This window comes from Dermacentor andersoni, chromosome 1 (genome assembly GCF_023375885.2).
Source record: "Dermacentor andersoni chromosome 1, qqDerAnde1_hic_scaffold, whole genome shotgun sequence".
Taxonomy (NCBI): Eukaryota; Metazoa; Arthropoda; class Arachnida; order Ixodida; family Ixodidae; genus Dermacentor; species Dermacentor andersoni.
Window position 1 is genome coordinate 171,930,011 of NC_092814.1, and position 25,920 is coordinate 171,955,930.

At 45.7% G+C, this 25,920-nt stretch overlaps 1 protein-coding gene across 2 annotated transcripts in view; it reads left to right on the top strand.

The window, feature by feature from the left end:
- Nulp1 (Nuclear localized protein 1) overlaps positions 1-25,920 on the top strand; it is a 150,354-nt gene that overhangs the window by 49,760 nt on the left and 74,674 nt on the right. For both annotated transcript variants that reach the window (XM_050195448.2, XM_050195447.2), the window contains exon 5: positions 19,955-20,085. In XM_050195448.2, the coding sequence (XP_050051405.1) occupies positions 19,955-20,085 (131 nt within the window). The remainder of the gene's footprint in view (positions 1-19,954; positions 20,086-25,920) is intronic.

A 25,920-nucleotide genomic window follows, 5' to 3' on the forward strand; every position in this document is an offset into this window, starting at 1 on the left:
TATGGGATGCCTGCCCGAAGATTGGAAATCAACATTAGTGATACCGGTATTAAAATCTGGTCACACATAATTACAGACCTATATCACTGGCATCTATTTGTTGCAAATTACTGGAACACATCCTGTATTCTCACATTATAGCCTATCTTAACGAAAATGGCCTGCTCCTCAATAGCCAAGATGGCTTTCGTAAAAATTGCTTGTGTCAGACGCAACTATATGAATTTGTAACAGATATTCACACTTCTTTGCACAAATTGGCTTGTACAGATGCCATTTTCATTGACTTTTCTAAAGCTTTCGACCGGGTACCTCATAATCGACTAAAACTGAAAGTTAGACACCTACAGCTTGACTATAACACAACCCAATGGATTGAGGAGTTCCAAACGAACAGATTTCAAGCAATCAGTTTAAACAACTGCTTTTCTAACCGCACTCATGTCAGTTAGGTAGTTCCTCAAGGGTCTGTCCTCCGTCCACGGCTATTTTTAATTGACGCCCATGACATCGCAACTAATGTTACTTCACAAATACGTCTCTTCGCAGATGACTTCTTCTTGTGTAATGAAATAAGCTGCCCTGTCGACGTCACTGTGCTGCAGTCTGATTTAACAACACTAACTGAATGGTGTGACACATGACAGATGGATATTAACATAGCCAAAACTAAACACATAAAATTTGCTTCTGTTACTCGACTTACCTCTGACCAGTATAAAATATGTGGTATTTCTATTGACTCAGTATCTTCAATCAAGTACTTGGGTGTTCTGTTTACCTCCAATTTAAACTGGAATGCTCACATTGAACACATTACCGCAAAAGCATGTAAAAAACTTGGTTACCTCAAATGTCTTTTACACCTTGTGAACACCGATACTAGACTTCACATATACAGTTCTCTTATCAGGCCCTCTTTAGAATGTGCGCCCATAATTTGGCACCACCATCACTCTAATCTCATGAATCTACTCGAATTTGTCCAAAATAAATCTGCGCAGTTTGTCCTAGCTTCATACTGTCGCTATCAAGGTGTGTCTGCCTTAAAGAAATTACTCAGTCTCAATATGGCCAGACCTGGTGAAGGACCCTGTAACAGCGCGTACCAACTAGCTTAACAGCAAGTTCTTCTAGAGTTTATTAACATAGTGAAAGTCAGAGACAAGGGAAAGAAAAAAAAAGGGGGGGGTGTGTGCTTATTTTACGTACTCTAGGCAAGCAGGTCGCATTATTTTCGGAATGCTTCTCTTCTGCGCAGCGTGGTCGACGATTTAGTCAAGCACCAGAAATGAGGAGCTCTTCGACGACACAAAGGCCTGGTGGGGAGCAAGAATGCCCCTAAGTTTTATGCACAGGCTGGTCCCATCTGTGTGTGGAATTGTTAGCGCTGATCCCTCCTCAGTAGTCATGGTTAACACAATCCGAGATGAGGTAGAGGCGCGCCATTAGTGGGATCACAGTGTTCTTTGCATGGGGGAGGAAATCGCCCCCATGACACCCCCCCTCCCCCTTCGAACCGCCACTAGCCCTCGCTTTTTTTTTCACATTCAAACTTTCCCTTTCATCCATGTCGCTCTTTTGGAGCCCACCTCCTGAAACTTTCCGTTCCATGGAAAAAAGAGGAAGAGGGCTTCTTCATGAAATTGCAGGGGAGGGGGGAGGGTTTGACCCCCCCATGCCCCCTCCCTGGCTAAGCCAATGTCTCTGCCACTTGGAGGACATTCTCGGAAGGCTGCGTGCTGCCGGGATCAATTTGAACCCGAAAAAAGCTGATCGCAGAGAACCGTGTCTCACTGCTGGGCTTTACAAAGAGCGAGGCCATGTTTTGCTGAGCGGACAAGGTTTGAGCTATTCTCGAGTACCCAATGCCTACGAACATGCAGGCCCTCACACGCTTTTTTGGCATGGTGAATTACTACCGCCAATATGTGCCCAACTGCGCCACTCTACAGGCTTCCTTGACCTCGTTGTTCAGGAAGTCTACAAGGTGGCGCTGGGATCCGGAGCAAGAAGCTGCCTTCAAGGCTCTCTCTAATGCTCTTGTGGACACAGCCGAGTTAAAGCTGCCCGACCTGAACAGGAAGTTCGTAGTCCAAGCTGACGCGAGCGACCAGTGTATAGATGCTGTGCTGCTCCAAGAACATGAAGACATTCTTTGGACAGTTGCCTTTGCCAGCTGGTCGTTGACGCCCACAGAGCGTAGCTATTCCGTGACCGAACATGAATGTCCAGCGTAGTTCAACCACTGCGTCGACAGAGTGCCTTTTGTCATTGAAATGGATCACATGGTGCTCCCTGGCTAAAGAGCTTGCGCGAACCCTCAGGCTGCCTTGTGCGCTGGGCATTGGCGCTACAGCATCACAACTTAGTTTTTTGCTTTCGGAAAGGGAGTACAAACGTGATGGCCGACGCCTTGTTGTGTGCCTCTGTTTCAGACCCGGACACTTTTGATCGGCGCCCCTCCGAGAAAATGCTTCGGAACGAAGCCGCGAGCCCTTGTCTCCAATGGCATGAACGGAGCGAGTTCAGGTGGTAATGTGGCCCAGAAGCCACTGTCGCCAGACGAAAGCGTGTATCTGCTGGACTGCATAACATTCATGGGTATCTTATTCAGCAGTCAAGAGCTTCTGGAAGCTCAGGGGAACAATCCATTTTGTCAGTAAATCGCTGACGAGCCTTGAAAAAATTTGGAAGGCGTTTAAGCTTCGCCTTTAAATGTGGAATGCGATAGCATTCAAAGGTCCCTGACGGCTTGTCATGCTTCCCAGCAACCGCAGTTTTCTTGTAGGTGCGCGGAGGCTAGCGCTATCTGGATAGTGTTGTTGCAAGGAACCGAGTGGGCCACGCCGCTCACTGGATGGTAGAAACTCTGGAAAAGGGGTTTGTGTTTGAGTTTCCGCGTAACAGAATTATGTTTTCTGGTATATTCAAATTACACTCCGACGCTGTCATGTCCATAGGTTAAGCTTAGGTTATACTTTACGATTCTTCTGACACATTATAATTTGAGGAATTCAATTAATTCAGTAACACCTCTGGGCCACGTGGAGGGCCTGCGTGGTTGTGGTTCGGAATGATCTTTCATGAAACTACATCCGACGCCAACACTGGATCTTTTGCAACAAGGGGCCTTAACGCTATCGCATTAAAAGAGCGCAGCTCTGAAAGGGATGCGTGAGGCGGTAATGCCGATGGCTGCAAATTGACAACTGGTATTGCTGTTGGCACCAGGTGCGATGCGGCTAGTATTGCTGCAGGCATGTTGGATTCGTATCTGATAGACGCTGACGGAGTGCTCCTGCGTTGTATCCCATCTGAAGAGGCTCCTCACGAGTCCTTTAAATTAGTGATTCCTCGCGGTCTACGGAGGGCGACTTTGAACTATTTCCATGACTCGTGGTTGGCCGGACACGCGAGTGGCCAAGTTGTGCCACTCTGCGACCTGGCCAGGCATGAAGCTGATTGTACTTCATTATTCTCGCTCGTGCCGTGTGTGTCAAAGCGTGAAGCCCCATGGTGGCAAACCCCCCGGTCTCGTGCTGCCAGTCAACAGTCAGCTGCCCTGGCAAATCGCGGCCTTTGACGTTATGGGACCTTTCCCAAGAATCCGCCAAGGTCACAAATTCCTGCTGGCTGTTGCAGATCATTTCACGAAGTGGGTGGAACTTTTTCCCCTTCGGAAGCTAACGGCACGTGTCATGTGGGTCAAGTTGCTCGAGGTATTCACCCGCTTTGACTTTCCGGCAGAGTTGATCACTGACAACACGTCCTCTTTCATGGCCAAGGTGTTTGTCGATGTCTGCGCAGCCTTTGGCAGCGCAAAACAACGACTTAACACTCTCAAGCCATCCCAACCGAGCGCATCAACCGAAATATGAAGCCCTTGCTCGTGGTCTTTGCCCAGCAACACAGGGACTGGGACGCCTGTCTCCGTGAGATAGGTTTCTCTTTATGCTCATCGGTGAACCATTCGACTGGGTGCATGCCCGCTTTCCTCAACTTCGGGAGAGAGCTGCCAAACCCAATGGATCATGTTCTGCGAACTGGCAGCAGGCCAAATGCCGCTTCGTCGGGTCTTTCCAATTACGCGGCGCAAGTAAGGTCAATTGGTGCAAGTGCACACTAGGATGAGCGAGGCCCTTTCTCATACCCACACTAACCTGGCAAAAGCATGTACTGGACAATATGACCGGTCGCACAGACAATCGGTGACCTCGTCCTCAATGAAATCATGCACTGAGTGACGCAACAAAGGGCATCTCAGCCTCTCTTTTGGCCAAGTGGTCAGGCCCATACCGAATGGAGACCAAAATATCACCTCTTGTGTATAAGCTGATGGGCTTAAACGGTAGACCATCCAGTTGTTCACTGAACGTCTCCGACCTCAAACCTTTCCATGGGTGGGGGGCAAGTTATCTCTCTCTCTCCACACACACACATATATATATATATATATATTGTCACAGTCGGTAATGTGTGAAGAAGAGGACTATGATGACGCGGAAGAGGGTAGTTTTTATCGCTGCTCTACGCTTGTTGGCCCAGCCATTAAAAGCCATCTGTAAATAGACGCACACTTCTTCCTTCCCGTAACATCATTGGTGGAGGTGCGGGGTAATCACTTGCGCAAGACTGAGCTCCGCAGCGGACGTAACCTGGCCACCATGTCATCCGAAGGAGAGAGTTCAACCACGGCCCCGTCGTCGCCACCGACGGTCATCCTGGCCCAGCCTTGCGACCCTGGCATGTTTTCCGGGATCGACAACGTTGACGTCGATGACTGGTTGCAGAATTACGAACGGGTCAGCGCACACAACAGGTGGGACAACACGCTTATGCTGGCCAATATAATATTCTACCTCAAGAAAACGGCACGGGTCTGGTTCGAAACACACGAAGAAGAGATTACGAGTTGGGACCAGTGCAAGCAGAAGCTTAGAGATTTGTTCGGCAAGCCCGTCGGCCGCCAACGTGCTGCGAAGAAGGACCTTGGGACCCGTGTACAGACGTCCACTGAACCTTACGTTGCGTATATCCAGGACGTCCTCGCCCTTTGCCGCAAAGTGGATAACAATATGGCAGAGGCAGACAAGGTCAGCCACGTTTGAAAGGCATCGCGGACGACGCATTTAACCTGCTTGTTTACAAGAACGTAACAACGGTTGCGCTTTAAAACCACGACGCTGCAAGTTTGCTTCAGAGACTATCCTTTCCTTCCCACTTCTCCGCCCTTAAACTGGCTCTCTTAACTACTACACACAGAACAAAGCAACAGCGCGCGCATTAGATCCCATAGATGAGATGAATATTTACAATTAGTATTAGGGTTATAATTATATTCGAGTGCTGATTGCTGTGCTATCGTTTGTTACCGAAGCTTTCCCTCAAGTCTAAATATTTTAAGGCAGTTTGTCGTGTGCGTATCATGGCTACGCACGCTTACATCGCATTCCGTTTCTCTACCACGGGTGCGCTTTAAAACCACGGCGCTGCAGTTTTTGCTTTTCTTTTCTTTCTTCTTCTCCGCCCTTAAACTGGCTCTCTTAACTATACTACACGCAGAGACAAAGCAACAGCGCGCGCATGCGATCCCATAGATGATATGAATATATATATATATATATATATATATATATATATATATAGAAAACTATCAGTCATAGCTCTCGTAGTATAGCCCTCTGGGCCGTTTCCTTTTTTTTTTTTTTTTTTCGAAAGTAGTCCTATTAGGGTTATTATAATTACACGAAGGTATTTCGCCCTCATCAGCAGCAGTCCTTGGTATAGTTATTCTGGCGGCTAGCTTCCCACGCTATGCGTGCCGCCATCGCACCTGGTTAAGCTTTTCCTAGACGCTAGAGTTATGCTTTGTCCGCGCAACCTTGAGCGATCGGAAAGCGCGTTTCCCCCTCTTGGCCGGCGGAGAAGGGAGGCTTCGTTCCGGCCGCGAAGCTCTCCACATCTCTGTAAGGTGCCTTGCGGATGTCTCGTGCTGACGATGCCTTCTCGGTGAGCGCATATTTCCCCCCCCCTCATCTTTTAAGAGGTTCAATACATACAAGCATTTGTCTCGCAAACCAGATTTTTTTTCAAGGGAATTTTCCACGTCTCAGTAATTTCTCTCGTCGTATTCGAGTGCTGATTGCCGTGTTATAGTTTGTTAACGAAGCTTTCCCTCAAGTCTAAATATTTTAAGGCAGTTTTCCTAGTCTCTAAAGCCGCTCGAGTTCGCTCTTCTCCTCGGACAGCCATTTTTTCAAGAAAGTATGCCTTCCAACCACTCGGACTATCGCGGACAACATGAGTCTCTTTCCACGTAAGTGTGAGGCTCGGAGCAGGAGCTGTGGCGCTTGAAAGTAGCCTGGGGCCTGACGAACCAACCGACTGAGCTATCTTTCCGGGCAACATCGAAGGGTCACGAGTTCAAATCACCTGTTATGTTCCTTTTTTTTTTTTCGCCTCTTTTTCTTTCTTTTTTTTCTTTCTTTTAATGTCTTTTCCTTTATTTTATCACTGTATGGGAACCCTCCTAAAAAAAACAAAAAAAAAGAAAAAAAAAGAAAGATATATATCTTCAAATATGTATGGCCTCACACTCACATGTGCAGGTCATAAATACCAGGTTCTCTAGCCGAGTGCCATCCATGCGGTATAACCGAGCTCAGATTGGTCCACCTTGACTGACCAAATAGGGCACCACTGTAGGTTAAATGAGGCGTACAACTCCTGCGGGACCCGCCGTGGTTGCTCAGTGGTTATGGTGTTAGACTGCTGAGCACGAGGTCGCGGGATCGGACCCCGACCACGGCGGCCGCATTTCGATGGGGGCGAAATGCGAAAACACCCGTGTACTTAGAATTAGGTGCACGTTAAAGAACCCCAGGTGGTCGAAATTTTCGGAGTCCTCCACTACGGCGTGCATAATCAGAAAGTGGTTTTGTCACGTACAACCCCATAAATTAATTTTTAATTTAACTCCTACGGGGACGGTCGAGTATCCGTCTCCAGTGCAAGAGGACCGTGATTCAAATCCCGGTGCCGCGCTATTCTCCACTGGAAAATACAAAAAAAAAAAAAACCGTGTGTTGAGAAAATTGCACAAACAGGCCTGGAGTGCGGCCTGATCCCGGTGACCAGAACCGGTAACGCACTCTCTCACCAGAGCAGGATTGGCCACCCTGGTGCAGTACTTGGCCACAACCTCCTATATGAATACAACAATCGAACCCCGGCCCTCAGTCCCCAGCAGCCGCGAAGCAACTGACCACGGCGGCGGTCAGATCTGTGACGCTGCAGAGGGTGCTAAGAATACCTGGCTCCGGACAGGCCGCCATTGGAATCTGAACCTGGCAACGTTTAACGTTAGAACGCTATCTAGTGAGGCGAGTCTAGCAGTGTTATTGGAGGAATTAGAGGGTAGTAAATGGGATATAATAGGGCTCAGTGAGGTTAGGAGGACAAAAGAAGCATATACAGTGCTAAAAAGCGGACATGTACTGTGTTACCGGGGCTTAGCGGAGAGACGAGAACTAGGAGTCGGATTCCTGATTAATAAGGAAATAGCTGGTAACATACAGAAATTCTATAGCATTAACGAGAGGGTGGCATGTCTTGTTGTGAAACTTAATAAGAGGTACAAAATGAAGGTTGTACAGGTCTACGCTCCTACATCTAGTCATGATGACCAGGAAGTCGAAAGCTTTTATGAAGACGTAGAATCGGCGATGAGTAAAGTCAAAACAAAATACACTATACTGATGGGCGACTTCAATGCCAGGGTAGGCAAGAAGCAGGCTGGAGACAAGTCAGTGGGGGAATATGGCATAGGCTCTAGGAATAGCAGAGGAGAATTATTAGTAGAGTTTGCAGAACAGAATAATATGCGGATAATGAATACCTTTTTCCGCAAGCGGGTTAGCCGAAAGTGGACGTGGAGGAGCCCGAATGGTGAGACTAGAAATGAAATCGACTTCATACTCTGCGCGAACCCTGGCATCATTCAAGATGTAGACGTGCTCGGCAAGGTACGCTGCAGTGACCACAGGATGGTAAGAACTCGAATTAGCCTAGACTTGAGGAGGGAACGAAAGAAACTGGTACACAAGAAGCCAATCAATGAGTTAGCGGTAAGAGGGAAACTAGAGGAATTCCGGATCAAACTACAGAACAGGTATTCGGCTTTAACTCAGGAAGAGGACCTTAGTGTTGAAGCAATGAACGACAACCTCATGGGCATCATTAAAGAGTGCGCAATAGAAGTCGGTGGTAACGCCGTTAGCAGGAAACCAGTAAGCTATCGCAGGAGACGAAAGATCTGATCAAGAAACGCCAATGTATGAAAGCCTCTAATCCTACAGCTAGAATAGAACTGGCAGAACTTTCTAAGTTAATCAACAAGCGTAAGACAGCGGACATCAGGAACTATAATATGGATAGAATTGAACAGGCTCTCAGGAACGGAGGAAGCCTAAAAACAGTGAAGAAGAAACTAGGAATAGGCAAGAATCAGATGTGTGCGTTAAGAGACAAAGCCGGCAATATCGTTACTAATATGGATGAGATAGTTCAAGTGGCTGAGGAGTTCTATAGAGATTTATACAGTACCAGTGGCACCCACGACGATAGTGGAAGAGAGAATAGCCTAGAGGAATTCGAAATCCCACAGGTAACGCCAGAAGAAGTAAAGAAAGCCTTAGGAGCTATGCAAAGGGGGAAGGCAGCTGGGGAGGATCAGGTAACAGCAGATTTGTTGAAGGATGGTGGTCAGATTGTTCTAGAGAAACTGGCCACCCTGTATACGCAATGCCTCATAACCTCGAGCGTACCGGAATCTTGGAAGAACGCTAACATAATCCTAATCCATAAGAAAGATGACGCCAAAGACTTGAAAAATTATAGACCGATCAGCTTACTATCCGTTGCCTACAAAGTATTTACTAAGGTAATCGCAAATAGAATCAGGAACACCTTAGACTTCTGTCAACCAAAGGACCAGGCAGGATTCTGTAAAGGCTACTCAACAATAGACCATATTCACACTATCAATCAAGTGATAGAGAAATGTGCAGAATATAACCAACCCTTATATATAGCTTTCATTGATTACGAGAAAGCGTTTGATTCAGTCGAAACCTCAGCAGTCATGGAGGCATTACGGAATCAGGGTGTAGATGAGCCATATGTAAAAATACTGGAAGATATCTATAGCGGCTCCACAGCCACCGTAGTCCTCCACAAAGAAAGCAACAAAATCCCTATAAAGAAAGGCGTCAGACAGGGAGATACGATATCTCCAATGCTATTCACAGCATGTTTACAGGAGGTATTCAGAGGCCTGGAGTGGGAAGAATTGGGGATAAAAGTTGATGGAGAATACCTTAGCAACTTGCGATTCGCTGATGATATTGCCTTGCTTAGTAACTCAGGAGACCAATTGCAATGCATGCTCACTGACCTGGAGAGGCAAAGCAGAAGGGTGGGTCTGAAAATTAATCTGCAGAAAACTAAAGTACTGTTTAACAGTCTCGGAAGAGAACAGCAGTTTACGATAGGTAGCGAAACACTGGAAGTGGTAAGGGAATACATCTACTTAGGGCAGGTAGTGACCACGGATCCGGATCATGAGACTGAAATAACCAGAAGAATAAGAATGGGCTGGGGTGCGTTTGGCAGGCATTCTCAAATCATGAACAGTAGGTTGCCACTATCCCTCAAAAGGAAAGTGTACAACAGCTGTGTGTTACCAGTACTCACATATGGGGCAGAAACCTGGAGGCTTACGAAAAGGGTTCTGCTGAAATTGAGGACGACGCAACGAGCTATGGAAAGAAGAATGATGGGTGTAACGCTAAGGGATAAGAAAAGAGCAGATTGGGTGAGGCAACAAACGCGGGTAAACGACATCTTAGTTGAAATTAAGAAAAAGAAATGGGCATGGGCCGGACATGTAATGAGGAGGGAAGATAACCGATGGTCACTAAGAGCTACGGACTGGATTCCAAGGGAAGGGAAGCGTAGCAGGGGGCGGCAGAAAGTTAGGTGGGCAGATGACATTAAGACGTTTGCAGGGACAACATGGCCACAATTAGTACATGACCGGGGTAGTTGGAGAAGTATGGGAGAGGCCTTTGCCCTGCAGTGGGCGTAACTAGGCTGATGATGATGATGATGAACAACGGTCAATGAGATCATTAACGAATGTCGCCGCTTTGAAGACGCGAAGAGTCGCCGCATAGTTCAACAGTTTACACGGCTACCCAATACCGCAGCTTCATTGACGTGCGAAGACATTTGTCCACCGCGTGAGCCCACCTCCTGCGAGAACGTTGTACGTATCGTTCGGCGAGAAATCGAAGCAGCGTCTCCTGCCACGCCAGTGACGCAAAGCTTTGACGATTCCAGGCCGCTTGTGTCTCTCATTCAGTCGGTAATTCGCCAAGAACTGGCCAATGTGGGTCTTCCGTCCATCTGCTCCGCTACCTGTCCTGACTTTGCTTCGTCTGCTGCCTCTGCCCCTGTTCACCGGAGCCAATACGGTCCATATCCGAGCTATCGCAACCCGGCCGAATGGCGCCGCATGACAATAGACCCATCTGCTTTTACTGTGGACGTGTGGGACACATCTCTCGCCTCTGTCGAAGTTCCTGGCCAGCCCACTCTCGACCAAGCTTTCCCGCCTACCGCCGCTCCCCACTGAATCCTCGCCCTCCATCACTCTCCACCGAGGTTGAAGATGCTCCTGACAACGCTCGAGCCACCGTGACCAGCCGCTCGCCATCACCACATAGTCGCCGCTCCCGTTCGCCCCAGCATCGTCGCTCTCCATCCCCAGCTTACCGTCGCTGCTCTCCGACGGGAAACTAACCTCTGTTGACCCTGCCTACTAATCGGAACCTTCTGGACGTGGACGTGGATGGTTTGCCCGTTACAGCACTCATCAACACTGGAGCCCAAATTTCCATCATGAGTTGCGGAGCTTCGAACGCGATTGAAGAAAGTACTGACCCCTGCTCCGACTCGACTGCTCCAAGTCGCCGACGGTGGAACTCCGGTTGTGCTTGGAATGTGTACTGCTCGTGTCAGTGTCGCCGGTCGCCACACGTCTGTTTTGTTTAGTGTGCTCGAACGTTGCCCTCACAATGTGATCCTCGGACTCAACTTTTTGGCCGCCCATTCTGCTCTGATTGACTGTTCCGCCGGCGTTGTACAACTTAAAAAAAATATATAAAAGAGATATTATAGATATTAGTGATATATAAATAGAGAGAGAGAGAGAGAGAGAAAAGGTTTGGAAGGTTTGCAGATTGGAAAGTGATTTTTGCAGTATGTGCTGCCTGGGATCGCTCTGCTGCCGCTACCCTGTCAGCACTGACGTCACGCCAACAACAGAAGCTGCACTACTCTAAACCTGTATATAATTTGGCCCTTCGATTTCTTCAGTACATGCTCGTTTTTCATATGCTTTACCACAAAGCCTGACACAGAGGCCTCCTGCCAAGGGGAGCAAAGTGAGCGGGCGTGCGTTGTCGGTGGTAGTGGGGTTAGGCAGATTTATTTATTTAATTATTTCCAATACTGTTAGCCCTTGCGGGCTGTTACAGGGGTGGGGGAAAAGAATTTTCCACAAACATGTAACACCAGTTCCGCAATAAACAAACAAACAATGCATTCAACAAGCACATGACAGTTTACACTCAAATGATTCAATTGTGTGCATTTCAATAAATACATCTGCATCAAGTTTGTTCCAATCGACTATAGTTTTCACAAGAAAGGAAAATTTGAAGGCATCAACGCGCGGCACATAGGGCATTACAGCATGAGGGTGACCTGTACGTGGGGACACTCGTCCAGGGGGACGCAAGTATAGTCTGGAGTCCAAAATGAATTTATTGTTATACAGTTGGTACAAGAATTTCAACCTGGCTATTTTTCTGTGCGTTGCGAGTTCGGGCAAACCGGCACGAGATAATAACGGAGTTACAGACTGCGTGCTTTGATAAGCATTAAAGATAAACCGTGTGGCTAGTCTTTGAATTTGTTCCAGTTTATTTATAAAGCCCACTTGGTGCGGATCCCAGACTATACATGCGTATTCTAGTGTGGGCCGTACAACTGTTTTGTACGCCTTGAGCTTTACCTTGGGTGTAGCATCTTTCAACTTTCGCCTTAACAGACTGAGTTTGCGTTGAGCAGAACCACAAATGTTTTCAATGTGTGTGTTCCAATTCAAATTGTGCATGATTGTGACCCCAAGATACTTAAGCTTACTAACATGTTGAAGTGGGCTATTATTTATTCTGTAAGAAAAAAGCAATGGGGTTTTCTTGTTAGATACAGTCATGTAAGCTGATTTATCGAAATTAATTTTCATGTCCCACTTAACACACCAGTCATTAATTCTTTGCAAGCATTCGTTCAACAACAGATGCCGCTTTAGCGGCCGCAGACTAGTAAACAATGACACATTCTTTTATTTAATGTGTTAATGACATGTTGATTTATTGTAAAGTATTGATTGGAGGTTATACAGAAGTTCGTGTTTATAACTGGGCAGAACATACTCTTGAGCCGGGCCCATGTGGCACATACTGTAAAGATCCGCCTCCCTTGCGGATTACCCAGTTAGCATTGCAATAGAAAAGCCTGAATATGCACCAGTGGAAATTATCTGTCATTGACAGATCTGGTTTCCAATTGCACATTCTGAACCATTACAGTCTAGTGTTGCCAATACTTTCTGAAGTGTGTCGCTGAAGTGAGACAAAAAAACACTAAAATTCTCGCTAGAATGGTGAAATGAATTTTAAGAACGCAAGTGTTTTGGAACACTAATGTAAGCTAACGTGAAGTAAATTATTTACCTAGGCATTTCATGTTGGTCTAATGTCCGTGCAGCTGAAGAAAAACAGTGAATTTACCAGCAGGGGATTTAGGGGCTTTATTTTACCTATGTATTTACTGTAGGGTGGGTGAATATTTGGAGTTTCAAATGCATATAGTTGGTGTGTAATATTTTATTCGTATTCGAAAATGAACTGTTCAGTATTTTCGAATATCGAAGCTAACCAAATATTTTGCAATAACCGACTGTTAAAACTAGTTTACTGTTCTCCACTGCTGAACAAAGTATCGCAAATAATAATTACCAAAAGTAAAACAGCAACAAGTTCTTGAAGCACTGCAGAAACAAAATAGGCAATGCAAGCTTTGTTTTCAGTTTTGCGGTGGAAGTGTGGCACTGGTTAACACTGCTTGGGTTAGATCTTGTACACATATATAGGTACCCGAGAATGCATGGACGTGTCCATGCATTCATGTATTTTTTTATGTGTATGTGAATGCATCATATGACAATCGGTTATTTTTGCTTCTGGTCTGCTGTTTAGTCTTTCTTGCAGTCCAGTCATATAGCAGTTTTACCTTTACGTTTCAATGAGTGATGTTTTCTTTGTAACAGACCCTTTATTGTGTCTAAGGTACACTTCACACTTCATTAGCTTTTTTTCTTTTCCTTTTCCATAATGTCTGATATTTTTTCAGCAACATTTTAGTCAGCTTTTTGGAAAGCTGGTCATACAGCAGCCTGTCATTCTTGGAAAGCTTGTTTACCACCAGCCTCTAAATATGTCAAGCGGCTATTTGTGCAGTTCTTTTCATGATGGTTGTAGTGACCTTGTGTTTAAAATGATCGTAATTGTCTGTGATAGTTAACTATGCAGTACAAGCGTGTTCCTAACTATACTGAAAAAAAATATTCCTGCTGTAGATATGTGCGTCTGCGTTTGTTCAATATTCAATACGTACTATTCATATTCGATTTGTATTAAAAAAAAGCCAATGTTTGCCTACCTGTAATATTTACATAACGAATTATGACGGCTTAACTTTTCATTGCCTTCAGATTAGGTTAAAAATACAGCATGATTCAAAAGAACACAAGCAACATAGTTCTAACATGAAAATGCACTTAGTCTACGTATTATCCCTAAACGTTTTGTACTTCTCGACGTTTGTGGTAGCAAAACTAGATTCTGTGGAACCTGCTTGGCCCCATGTTGTTAATACAGTGATGACATTTACCTGAGCTTTATACAGGTCAATTACCACATTTTCACCCTTGATGTACCTGAAAGCCGCTTTGAAGTACTGATTGGTCCTAAAGCCGTAAGAAATTGAAACAATTTGTTCAGACGCGCATATTTCCAATATTTACACCTTTTTTTGTGCATTCGGTATGTCTTATTCACTTGCTGTATACTAAATCTGAACTCAAAATTTATTCCATTTGGTTTTGGTAACTTGACTCTCTGGTACTCTTGTGCATGTCCACCAATTGAATGAATTTAGTGACACTGATGGACCCACAGCGCTTAAACACATTCAAATAGGGTTTGTAAATAATAAAGAAACATCTATTTTATGAGTGCAATGTGAAGGCTATGATGACCACTGTGCTGTGAAGCACAATCACAATGTGAAGGCAACCGTTGGTTCATCATGCTCACGGAGCCTATGCATCATACAGAGAATTTGAATAATAAACTGAGTTCTAGAAGGCCATTTTGGAAGCAACCTTTCTAACTTCTAAATTGTTAAAATAGCGGCAATTGTTCCTTGAAGTCACTAAAAAAAGTCGCAGATTGCTATTAGCCCCGAAAACAAACTACAGGGGTGCTGTGAGCGCCGCTCGCGTGACGTCAGGGCACGGTCTCGCGCTTGTCGTCTGCTGCAGTTCGGGCGGTGTCTGGGTGCCTTCTGCAGTGTTTTTGTTTGTTCGCTCTCGTTTCCTCTACTTGTATACTTATGGCAGTTGTCAAATATATTTTTGCTATGTCTTCGTTCGCAAAATTTATTCAGAGAGCTTATTTCTTAGATGACAGTACAGTTCTCAACGGCAACGCTACAGTGCCAGCCGAAGGAGCGCAGACCAGCCCATTGTGGTTTTTTCATGTGCAGATTGACAACCGCAAAAACATGGCATATAAGATTCCAATTATGATACTCCATACCTGCCACGGTGCAACATGTACATATGTCACAAATGCTGGCTATATATGACTTCTACAACAGTTACCTTGATTTTAATCCGCTAAAACAGGTTTGCTTACGACGAGTAGTTCATGGTATAATATTGAATTTTTGCACTTCACAGAAACGCTCGGCAGTAACACGAGGACTTAACACCGCAGTTTAGATTCTACCAGCCCCACTTGCTTGCTTCTTTAACTGCTTCTGAAAATTAAGCGGTGCTTCACATGCTTATTTTAAGTGGCGGTAATTTGAAGTAAAGCTAATTGAGGCTTACAGCTGTTTGCAGAATACGAAACGGAATGTACCAATATATATTCCCTTTTCCGTGCTACACGTTCAACTCACTTGAGCAATTTACTGGTGTTTGTTGCTTGAGGAATATACATGATGAATGTGTTTGGCAAACTGACACAGGCTGCTCGGCCTAAATTTTATAGTGAAACATGCCTTTTGGACCGTACAGCTGCTGCCAGAAAGAAACCGAAGCGTCTTTCATTAGTAGTATGGGACATATTGAAGATATCGTAATTCCCCGGTGGAGGGTAAAATATCTAGTGAAATATGTAAGGCTTGTGGTGTCTTCCTTATGAAGGTTTCTGAGGTTCTCTTTTATGTACTGACGAAGCGAATAGTTCTCCATCTGTATAATTAAAAAATGATGGATGGAGACATTGGGAAGCAGAAGGTGCTTGAATTTTCCTTTTCTGTGCACTCTAAGCTGCACTTTACTACCTTGAGTATACTTCATGCATTGCAATTGGCACTGTAAAAAACTGCTTTGTGGTCTCAATTCAAAGTTGTAGTGAACTGGTGGGTTTCGCGAACAATGCGTGCCTCTCCATAACAAACAGTCGGTTGCTACCTTCGCGTGAGGGGTTTGCCATATTGTCGATAAAGACTACTGAGGGCCACCATGAAACATTTCATCGTTTGCAATTGATTGGCTCTCGATCTTAACCATGAAACTTTTCTTTCAGGTGATTGCTACTATGGTATTTGTGAATTAACTATGTAAATACTCTACATGACGCGCCGTTGTGTGTTAGCAGCCATGAGCAATTCGTTTTATGGGGGCCTGTTTCAGAGAGCGGTGAAAGTAGCAGCAAACCTTTTAATTCAAAATGCGCGGCTATCTCGTTCTTTTATGCATTAATAAAGTGGCGATATTTTACTAGAAGAACTCACCAGAGTAATAAGAATCATGATGACAGCTTTGCTGGGTAGTGCCTTTCTAGCACGGATAACTAATAAAAGGAAAATCAGACATCCATCCATTCGTAGCAATTGCTACGAACGGGTGGATGTCTGATTTTCCTTTTATTAGTTATCCGTGCTAAATTGCTATGAATGGGTGGATGTCTGATCTTCCCTTTATTAATTACTTCTCTCCACCTTGCGGGTGTCCGCAGAACTATTACATCTAACACGGATAACATGTTGACATCAAATACCAAGATTTTTCTTCCATGTAAAATGCAATGTCTCTCATAGCTAAGTACTAAGGGAATATTACGTGTTTAGTGAAGCATCATACACAATTTCGTGTGTTGAGTTTGCAGACATTCTTTTTACACAAAATTCATGGACAGACATGGCGCATATATGTATTGCAATACCAGTGGACCCCTTTAACTACATAGTTTGCGATATCCAAGCCTCAAATTTTCTCGACTCACGTGCTTTTGAAGAAGGAACTGTGGTTCAGGCATGGCAGCAGAAAGAAGTCAACATATCCTTCAATAAGTACGGCTTGAGCCACCCATACCCCAAGCATACACGAAGGGAACGAGCGCTTGTGAGAGCTGAGCAAGCCAAAGCGAGCGGCATCCTGGTCGTGACATCACTCACGAGAGGGTGCCACTCCAAGTTCTCACCACTAATCAAGAAAATTTTGTCGTGAGCAGTAAAAAAAAGTCACTAAATCTAGCGACAAAATCGGTAAAATGGGAGCACTGATTAAATATCGGTAAGTTATAAAAAGCAAATCTGATTTTGTGTTTTCAAAGATGGTTAGGTTAGACGGTCTGAACAAACACGGAATGATGCAAGGAATGGCAAGTTAAATTTGTTTTGGACCACCCAGAGACAGCTTTCTCAGCAATGCAGGCTTGCACGGCACATCTCATAGGCGGCTTGCACTACGAAGTACCGTTACTCTTAACTGCTTAGTATGGCTGGCCGAGTGTCATCTGCTACAGCACCTTAACCCTTTTAGGGTCAATGACGTAAATATGCGGTGCAGCGAACAAGTCCAAAATGGTCGATGCCGTATATTTACAGTGCTGTCTGTACGTTTAAAAAGCACTCCAGTTTCCTAGCTTTTTCTTTTCTGTCATGTGCTGTCACTATGTGGGAATACAGGAAATTTTTTTCATGCACCTCCCTTTCTCGATTTTCGTTGCATGGTTTGTTTTAGAGCTAGTTTGCTCCGATGTGTCTATATACTACCGCTCTTGCATTGGCGCGTGGGCGGGCGGGCAGCAGTTTGGGTTTTGTTCCGCGGGCGGTTTCGGCTTATTGCGCTTGCAAAACTGATGGCTATCTCATTACTTATGGCTTAAAGGAACACCGCTTGTTTCTCGCTCGTTTAGTGCTCACAGGGGTGCCATAGGAAGGATGCCCCCGTGCATGCGTTTTCTTTTCCTTTTTTTTTTTTTTTTTTTGAGACTCGCAAAAACTAATTGCCTCTGGTTGGTGATAAGATGAAGATTAGCGGAAGTTTGTCACACGTTTTGCTTTTTTGACGGGCACACAACTGCACTGTTTTCTTGAGTGTGCGCACCTACACAAATCGATTACGCTATGGACGTACATATTAGTGTAAGAGCAGGAACATTTCAATCTTGCGAAATATTCTCGTGTGCGCATTTTCAAAGCCTTGAACTATGTGTATAACAATCCATCAAATTTTTTATTCTTATAAGTTTATTTTCTTTTTTATTGTTGTTATTCATGAATGAAGAGCACATATATACCAACATGAAATATTTTTTTCTCATTTTACGCTCACTCTAGAAAAATTATGGTAAATGTTTTTCGAAATAGGTCCCTAAGAAGAATTGGAATCTGCAATAAAAAAATCGACCCTAGGCGGCCGCACATGGTGAAAAAATCGACCCTGGAAGGGTTAAAGGGTTAACAGCGCACACAGACGGGGACAGAGTGAAGAACAACAGGACCCAGTGCTAAATTACTACTTATACTTCATTGGAAGGAGTAATACATATATAGGATGAAACATCCAATGGGAAGGCTAAAAAAGCCAAACACAAAAAATAAAAATAAATAGGACTCTCATCATGTCGCCCTCTGCTCTTTACAAAGTGTAATCCAAATATTCAAATTCTTTTTTTGAGAGCACCACTGAAGGCGTGCATCGATCACTTCACGTGTCGGCTTGTCCTTCTCCTTCTTAATCACTATACAGACCCCGTAGACCAGTTTACATGTACAACTTCTACAGTATAACGACAGGTGGCCCGATACGACAATCTTTCCAAGCAGCGTGATCTCTGTTTGCACATGCCACACGTGCGCTTGTGGATGAGCGCAAGCTCACATCCGCACACCTACGCATGCACAAACAGTGCGGTGCGGCTTGTACGCGGCAAAACATGGAGTGATCTCGATGAACAGCTGCTCTCTGTTATCGCGTGCTTGGGCAGCCTCACGTCGGCATGCCTGGCTACGTAGCTACAGCGCGGTACATTCAACTCTCAGTGAAGCAGACTTATATCATGGAAGAAAATGCTTAATTTTTCCTTTTTGTGCTGATCTAACAGCTCTGAAAATATAACAGTTTCGCTTATAAATATTGAAGCATTTTGAAACAGAGAAGTGGAGTCTTCCAAGGTGTCTTGAGTGAGCGGTCGCACGCATGGAAACGCGTCTTTGTGGATGCAAACCGCCATTTCTTGCGAGGTGCGGCAGGCACAAGGTACATAGATGTGAGTTTGCTCATGTTCGCTGGTGTACGAGGGGTCTGGGCATTACGCTGTGTGCTGTGCGTATGAACAGTGCCCAAGGTGCGGTCCTTTCTCGCCCTCTCTACGCCTTCTCTCTCTTTCAGCATCCGAGGTATGTGGCCGCCGTCGCCCGGCAGATTCACTTTCAGTGCTCTTGGCTGTTGGACTTGTAGACCCACGTGGTCCCACGCCCCTTTGAGCAAGGCAGCCCTTCTTATGTGGCGAATCTAGCTCTGAAGAGCGTGTGTGGCGGAGCAGACTTTCCGGGAACCTTCACTTGTAGCCTGCGACTGCCACTCTAGTGCCGTAACCCCTGTATTGTACGCGCATTTTATACATAACCAGGAATAAACACCCATTCATTTGTACCACGGCTGGAATCATCTCTATGCTTTGCCGGTGAGTCGGCAAACCCACCCTGGTACCCGTTTGCGTGTGCTGTGGAGTGAGGATGACCTACATGTCTCCTTAGACCTTAGCTAGCTGGTTCTGGGCACGTCAGCCCGAACCCCCACAAAGCAAACAAGCACTATGAAAATCGGCAAGGGGAAGGGAGGTTTTCGAGACCAAGGAACTTTTTCCTCAACTGCAGAGCTTACTTTCTGTGGAAACTGCGCCATTTTCCTTTGTAGTGTTGTGCTACAATCAAGTGAATGGCGACTTTCACTTTCAAGGCAGTTCTGTGCACACTGGGCAGACCTGCTGAGTGTTCGTTGACTTGACTTTATGTCTACACTAGCAATCATTAGCAGTTCTGTTTGCGGTTGGTAAGTCATTGATGTGGTTTCACACTTTGAGCTGTCAGTGTGTGTTGGGAGTTTCATACTTGGCTTTTGCTCCCTATGGAATGCATTGTAGCAGTGTGTTTGGGAGGAATACCCATATATTTCCACAACCTCTGCTTACCACTTTGGTAACATTCTTATTGATTTCTCTGCATGTACCAAAACCAGGAATAACCATGGAGCTCCTGGAGACGCGAGGTGATGTGCACTTCTTCACTTTTGAACATTCAAAATCCTACCAGGCAATCCAGTTTCAATTCTTGGATGCAGTAGAAACATTCAACCCAGACAACATAGTGGTGAGCTGTTTTATTTTGTGTGTTCTGTGTGCATGGGTGTTGTCTTTGAATAATGTACAAAGTTTCAGGTTCTTAGTGCTTTATTCTCTTTCTCTTCTATTTTAATGCATTTATTGCTTTTCTATCCTATAAGTTCAGCTGATGTGTCTCTGGCTATTTGAAGTGCCAGCAATCGACTTTTAAGAGGACACCTTTTCTTTTTTCTTGTATAGTAGAAAAGATTTGGTGCAATGGTTACTTTGGAAAGCATGTGCAAAATTTAAAAAAAATTTTCAGTCTGCAAATCGTCTCAATTATGAGCGTATGACTGCTGGCAACACTGATGACTGAGAGCTAATCAGGACTCTTTAATTACTTTTTTTCTTGGCACGAAAACTCTATGCTAATGCTTCACATGTCAAAAATAGCCGCAACATGATGTGATGGAGCCTCATTTCAGCTGGATTCACACGATGGGACAAATAGCTGGATCAGACCGCAAATGAGTGTGGCGTGTCTGAGCTGCGCTGCTAGAAGCTCGGCCACGCTGCCCACATGTGGGTCTTTATTTGGCGGCGCTAAGCCAAGTCATACTTGTGCACGGACTAAATCAGTGATCTATTCCTTCGTGTGAATCCAGCTTTAGAGGACACTTAGTCATCGGCTCAGGCAGGCTAATGTGGCAACGCAAAACAGTGCCTTGGGGCTAGTGCCAAAAGCGCATGTACGCGGAACAATTCAACTTATCTTCGAGAGGATTGCAGCTAATAAAAGTTCAGTTGTTGTTTGGGACACGTGATGCTCACTCTCCTTGCTCTGCCGAGAAGCGCGTTCCAACATTGGTGACCTGGAATTGTGCCGCTGCATTGGGGTAGTGCACCAACGTCACTACAACTTCGACGTCCACAACAGATGCCTCCCCCACAAGAGTCTCCTCCGTCGACAGTATGCTGCCCCTCTTTTGGACTGCGGACCCCGCACTCTTGTTCATACAAGAGTGCGGGGTCCGCTGTGCGGGGCCATGTGTTTTAGGACTGATATTTTTATGTCTGTAAAAAAAAAATTATGTATCTTTATGCCGCTCATACGATAAGTTGTGTATTCAATTTATTCTTTTGTTGTACAAATTTTGTGCATGTTAACTTACTGCTTCATGCTTTTACAATGCTTGAGAAATTCATTGTGAATTTGTTGTGAAGTGCTCGTGCACAATGCCAGCTGTTTTACGGGTGACCGGGACCTTGCCAGGCTCTTGCCTTTTGTCTTGGCGCCCTCTTTTCGTTGAAAAGAAAATAAACTTTCACTTTCACAAGTCGAATCGCAGTTCATATCGCAACCATACAAGTCACTGCAGACCTTACAAAATAGCACTACATAGTAAGCAGTCCCCTGCCGGCCATAGCCAGTGAAATAAGGGATATTTTGCTTAAACCGCCTGCCGAAAATGCATATGCAAAGCCGAAAGAAACCCTTGTCAGCCGAATTACGCCATCTGAATGGCAGTGACTGCAGCAATTGCTACACGGCACGGACCTCAGTCACGGTATCCCTAGTCAACTCTTGTGGTACATGCAGCAGTTGCTTGGCAAAACAACAAACACTCTAGACGGATCATTGCTCCAAGAACTTTTTTGCAAAAGCTACCTTCAAGTGTCCACATGGTCGTCGCTGCGTTAGAGCAGAAAGATCTACCCACAGTCGCCGAGTTGCTGACCGGCTGGTAGCAATCAACCCGCCCACATCAATAGCTACTGTGCAAGCACAACAGTTTCAAGATGAACTTCAAGAAATGCGTGACGAGATTTCTCGACTTACCGAGCCGCTATCAGCTTTGTGCACAAGCAGAAGCTTTGTGCACAAGCAGAAGGACACAAGCATTAAGTGAGCCAAACACACTGCTATCACAATATCAGCGTCAGAGTATATGCTGGTATCATCGGCAGTTCGGAAATGCTGCGCGTAACTGTGTTCCACCCTGCACACACTTGGGAAACGGCCGCGGCAAGCATTGAGGGCAACCGGTGCTCCTACGTTGCCTACAAGTCGTCCCTCGGTATTCTTTATTACTGACTGCAACAGTGGAGTTCATTTCTTAGTCAACACAGGCGCTGAGGTGAGCGTGATACCGGTGTCTCAAACCGAAGGAAAGAACCCTAAGGCATCACCACCCCAAGCCGTCAATAATACGGTGATACCAACATATGTACATTGTTTGCTCACGCTGAACTTCGGTTTCAGCATGTTTAACTGGGTGTTCATAACCGCTGATGTCAAGTTCGCCATATTAGGTGCAGACTTTCTGCAATACTTCGGTCCGTTTGTTGATGTCCGCAACAAGCGGCTTCAGGATCCTGTTTGTCATGGAGTGGTACAAGGTAAGCCATATTGGCACCCTCCTCTCAGCCTGACCTTGCTCAGGCCGTCTGGTGAATCGTACTTCACTGCCATGATACAAGAGTTCCCCGAGCTGATGCGACAGCCACAGGCATTTGCCGAAGTGAAGCACAGTGTTCAGCATCACATCGAAACCACAGGCCCACCAGTCTACGCGTGGCCATGGCGCCTTTCACCCGAGAAGCTGCGGCTAGTCTGACTGGTGTTTGCCCACACGATGGAACTCTTCATAGTACATCCTTTGTCCAGCCCACATACGTCGCCTCTTCACATGGTCCCCGAATCAACGGACAGCAATTGGCACCCTTGTGGGGACTGTCGAGCACTGAACCAGGTGACCATACCAGACCTTTACCCAGTGATGCACGTTCACAACATGACGTCCTGCCTGCATGGTGCTAACATATTCTAAAAAATAGATCTGGTACAAGCATATCAGATACCCGTGGCACCAGAGGGTGTTCCCAAGACTGCAATAACAACGCCATTTGGAATGTTAAAATTTCTACATGTGCCTTTTGGCTTACAAAACGCAGATCAAACTTTTCAACTGTTCATGGATGCCGTTGTTCAAGGCCTCAACTTTTGCAAGGTATACCTGGATGAGCTGCTGATTGCTAGCCATTCTCCTGGAGAGCACAAGAGGCATCTACGCTGCGGGCTGCAGCAACTGACAGAGCACAGCATTGTTATCAATATGGCAAAGTGTGTGCTTGGGGTACCGTCGGTATCATTCTTGGGCCACAGCATTTCAAGCACAGCAGTACAACCACAGCAGGACAAGTTCGAAGCAGGACGATGGTTTCCACAGCCGAAAAACATCTGCTAGCTTCGAGAGTTTCTGGGACTCGTCAACTTCTACCGTAGGCTTGTCCCGAAATGTGCCAACATCCTTCACCCTCTCCACAGTCTACTCGCGGCATCGGGAACTAATGCAAGTGCCATGCCGTATAAGCATTACAGCAGATTAAGGCGGCTCTCTCAAATACCGCTCTGCTTGCATACCTGCAGCTGGCTGTTCCGCAATGTGTAATAGTGGACGCCTCCGATGCAGCTATTGGAACTGTATTGCATCAGAAGTTGAGTGGAATGTGGTGACCAATTTCCTTCTCCAGAAAATTGAGTTTGTCCGAACAACAGTACAGCACCTTTGGTTGGGAACACCTGTCCATATACACTGCTATACATTTCCGCCACTATGTAGGAGGGTGAGAATTCTTTGTACTCATGGACCACAAGCCACTGACCTACACATTGCTTACGATGAGCTCAGATACTAGTGCACACATGGCAAGGGAGCTCTGCCAGATGTCGTGCATCACATAATTCATGATGGATATATGCCATGTCAGCGAGATGGACAATGCTGTTGTAGACACTCTCACACAGCCCAGTGAATACCGTCAGTCTGTTGTGCGGTGTTGACTTCACCATACTAGTGACAACTCAACGCAGTGACAGGGAGTTGAATCAGCTACTGAGTCTACAACCAATGCCTTGAAGCTGCAGTGGTTGACTGAACCCACAGGATCCGTATGCTATGACATGTCCACTGGCAGAGCCAGACCTTTCGTGCCCTCAAATCTTCGCCGCAACATTTGTGACTTGCTACACAGCGAGGTTCGTGTGACCGGGAATAAACTGGGATGTCTGATGCTGGACACGAGAGTGCCCCGCGTGCCAGCGCTCCAAAATGCAGTGCCATTCTGTGACCCCCTTGGGATCCCTCCCTGTGCTGGAAGTTTGATTTGCCCATGTGCATGTGGACATTGTGGGACCATTGTCCGCTTGTCAGGGGCAAAGCTATTTGCTAACTTTAATCAATCGCTTCATGCGGTGGCTGGAGGCCATTTCCATTTCAGACGTTATTGCTGATGCTGTTGCCCGTGCTTTTATCTACAACCGGGTAGCCCGGTTCGGAGTACCATCAACGCTGACTATGGATCATGTAACATAATTCGAATCTGTCCTATTCACGAACGTCACACAGCTCCTGGGAACCTCCCGTATCAGAACAACTGCCTACCATCCTATCAGCAATGGTATTGTGGAACAGTTCCATCGGCAGCTCAAGACTAGCCTCATGGCAACTGCAAGTCAGTTCGGTGGAGGCACTGCCTTTTGTTCTGTTGGGAATGAGTCGTTGTTCCCGCTTACTGTGGCACTGTTTCTGATGCTACCATTCTGTTCGCACCGTCTGATGTCTTTAGTCGCCGCCACCCTACTTCGCTGCCATTGGCCATCCTCGCGCTTTATCAGGATGCTACCAGAATACTTGTTTCCAACCCACACTCATCCTCTCTGTTTTCTACTCTAATGAGACACTTGGCCACGTGCAGCCTGTCGACAGCAATATTGTCATGCCCCTTGATCCCTCTGAGACCCACACAATGCCTCAGCTGAATGCACTGACTCCTCACATTGTACCTGACCTCGTGCCCTCAGATTTCTTTGAATGTTCCATTGACAGTGACCTCGATCCGGCTGAGCGGGTGCAGCATCTTGCTTTTTTCCATGAGTTTCACATTTCGTATGACTTCCCGCAGGCATCATTAGGCCGAACTAACACAGTTGGTCATACAATTGACACTGGAACTTGCGGCCCTTTGTGATAGCACCCCTACTGTGTGTCGCCTGCGGAGCGTCGTGTAATTACAAAGCAAGTTGATGACATGCTTCAGCAAGAAGTCATCAAGCCTTCTTGCAGTCCTTGGTCCTCTCCTGTTGTACAGGTTAGGAAGAAATACGGCTCGATTAAATTCTGGGTGGATTACCATCGCCTAAACAAAATTATACCCCTCTCACACTGGACGGTTTATTGTCATTCGAATCGAATGGCATTAGCATCAAATGGCAATATTCAGTTGCTACTCAGTGATATTTAATGCCATTAGAGTCAAATGACTTCCACAATCGAATGAGTTTGAGAAACTCATTTGGCTTCGCAGTCGAAGCAAATGTTTACTCTCTACTCCAGAGACAAGGCAAATTATGACATTGAGCGTTCGTAATTTCAGAAGCATTCATGTAAAGAGATAATTAATTTTGCGTGGTTTAAGGCATTTGTCATTTTAACTAGAGAAAAGCTGTATGGCAGGCTGTCACAAAATGTTACTCTGCACCTCAGTGGCGTCTGGCGGCTGCCGCTATACTAGTCGGCCATACTGTAAACAATCGGGGCGCCTGTATGCATGTGTTTTAGGTGTCTCTAATGAAATCTGCATCTGCCTGATGGTTGAGCCTCTTCCTCCGATTAGTATACTTTGCTCACAATGCAAAGCACACATCAACTAACCACTTCACCTACTGAAACTGAGCATCGTCATTCAGCGTTGCCATGTCAGTCATATTGTTTGTCTTAAATTTATCAGCTATGGTTGCTAACCCTTTCGCTGTCGGACATTTCAGGCTGTGACGCACCCCCAGTGTCGGCTTGGTTTCAGGGAACCAGCATAGCAGGGA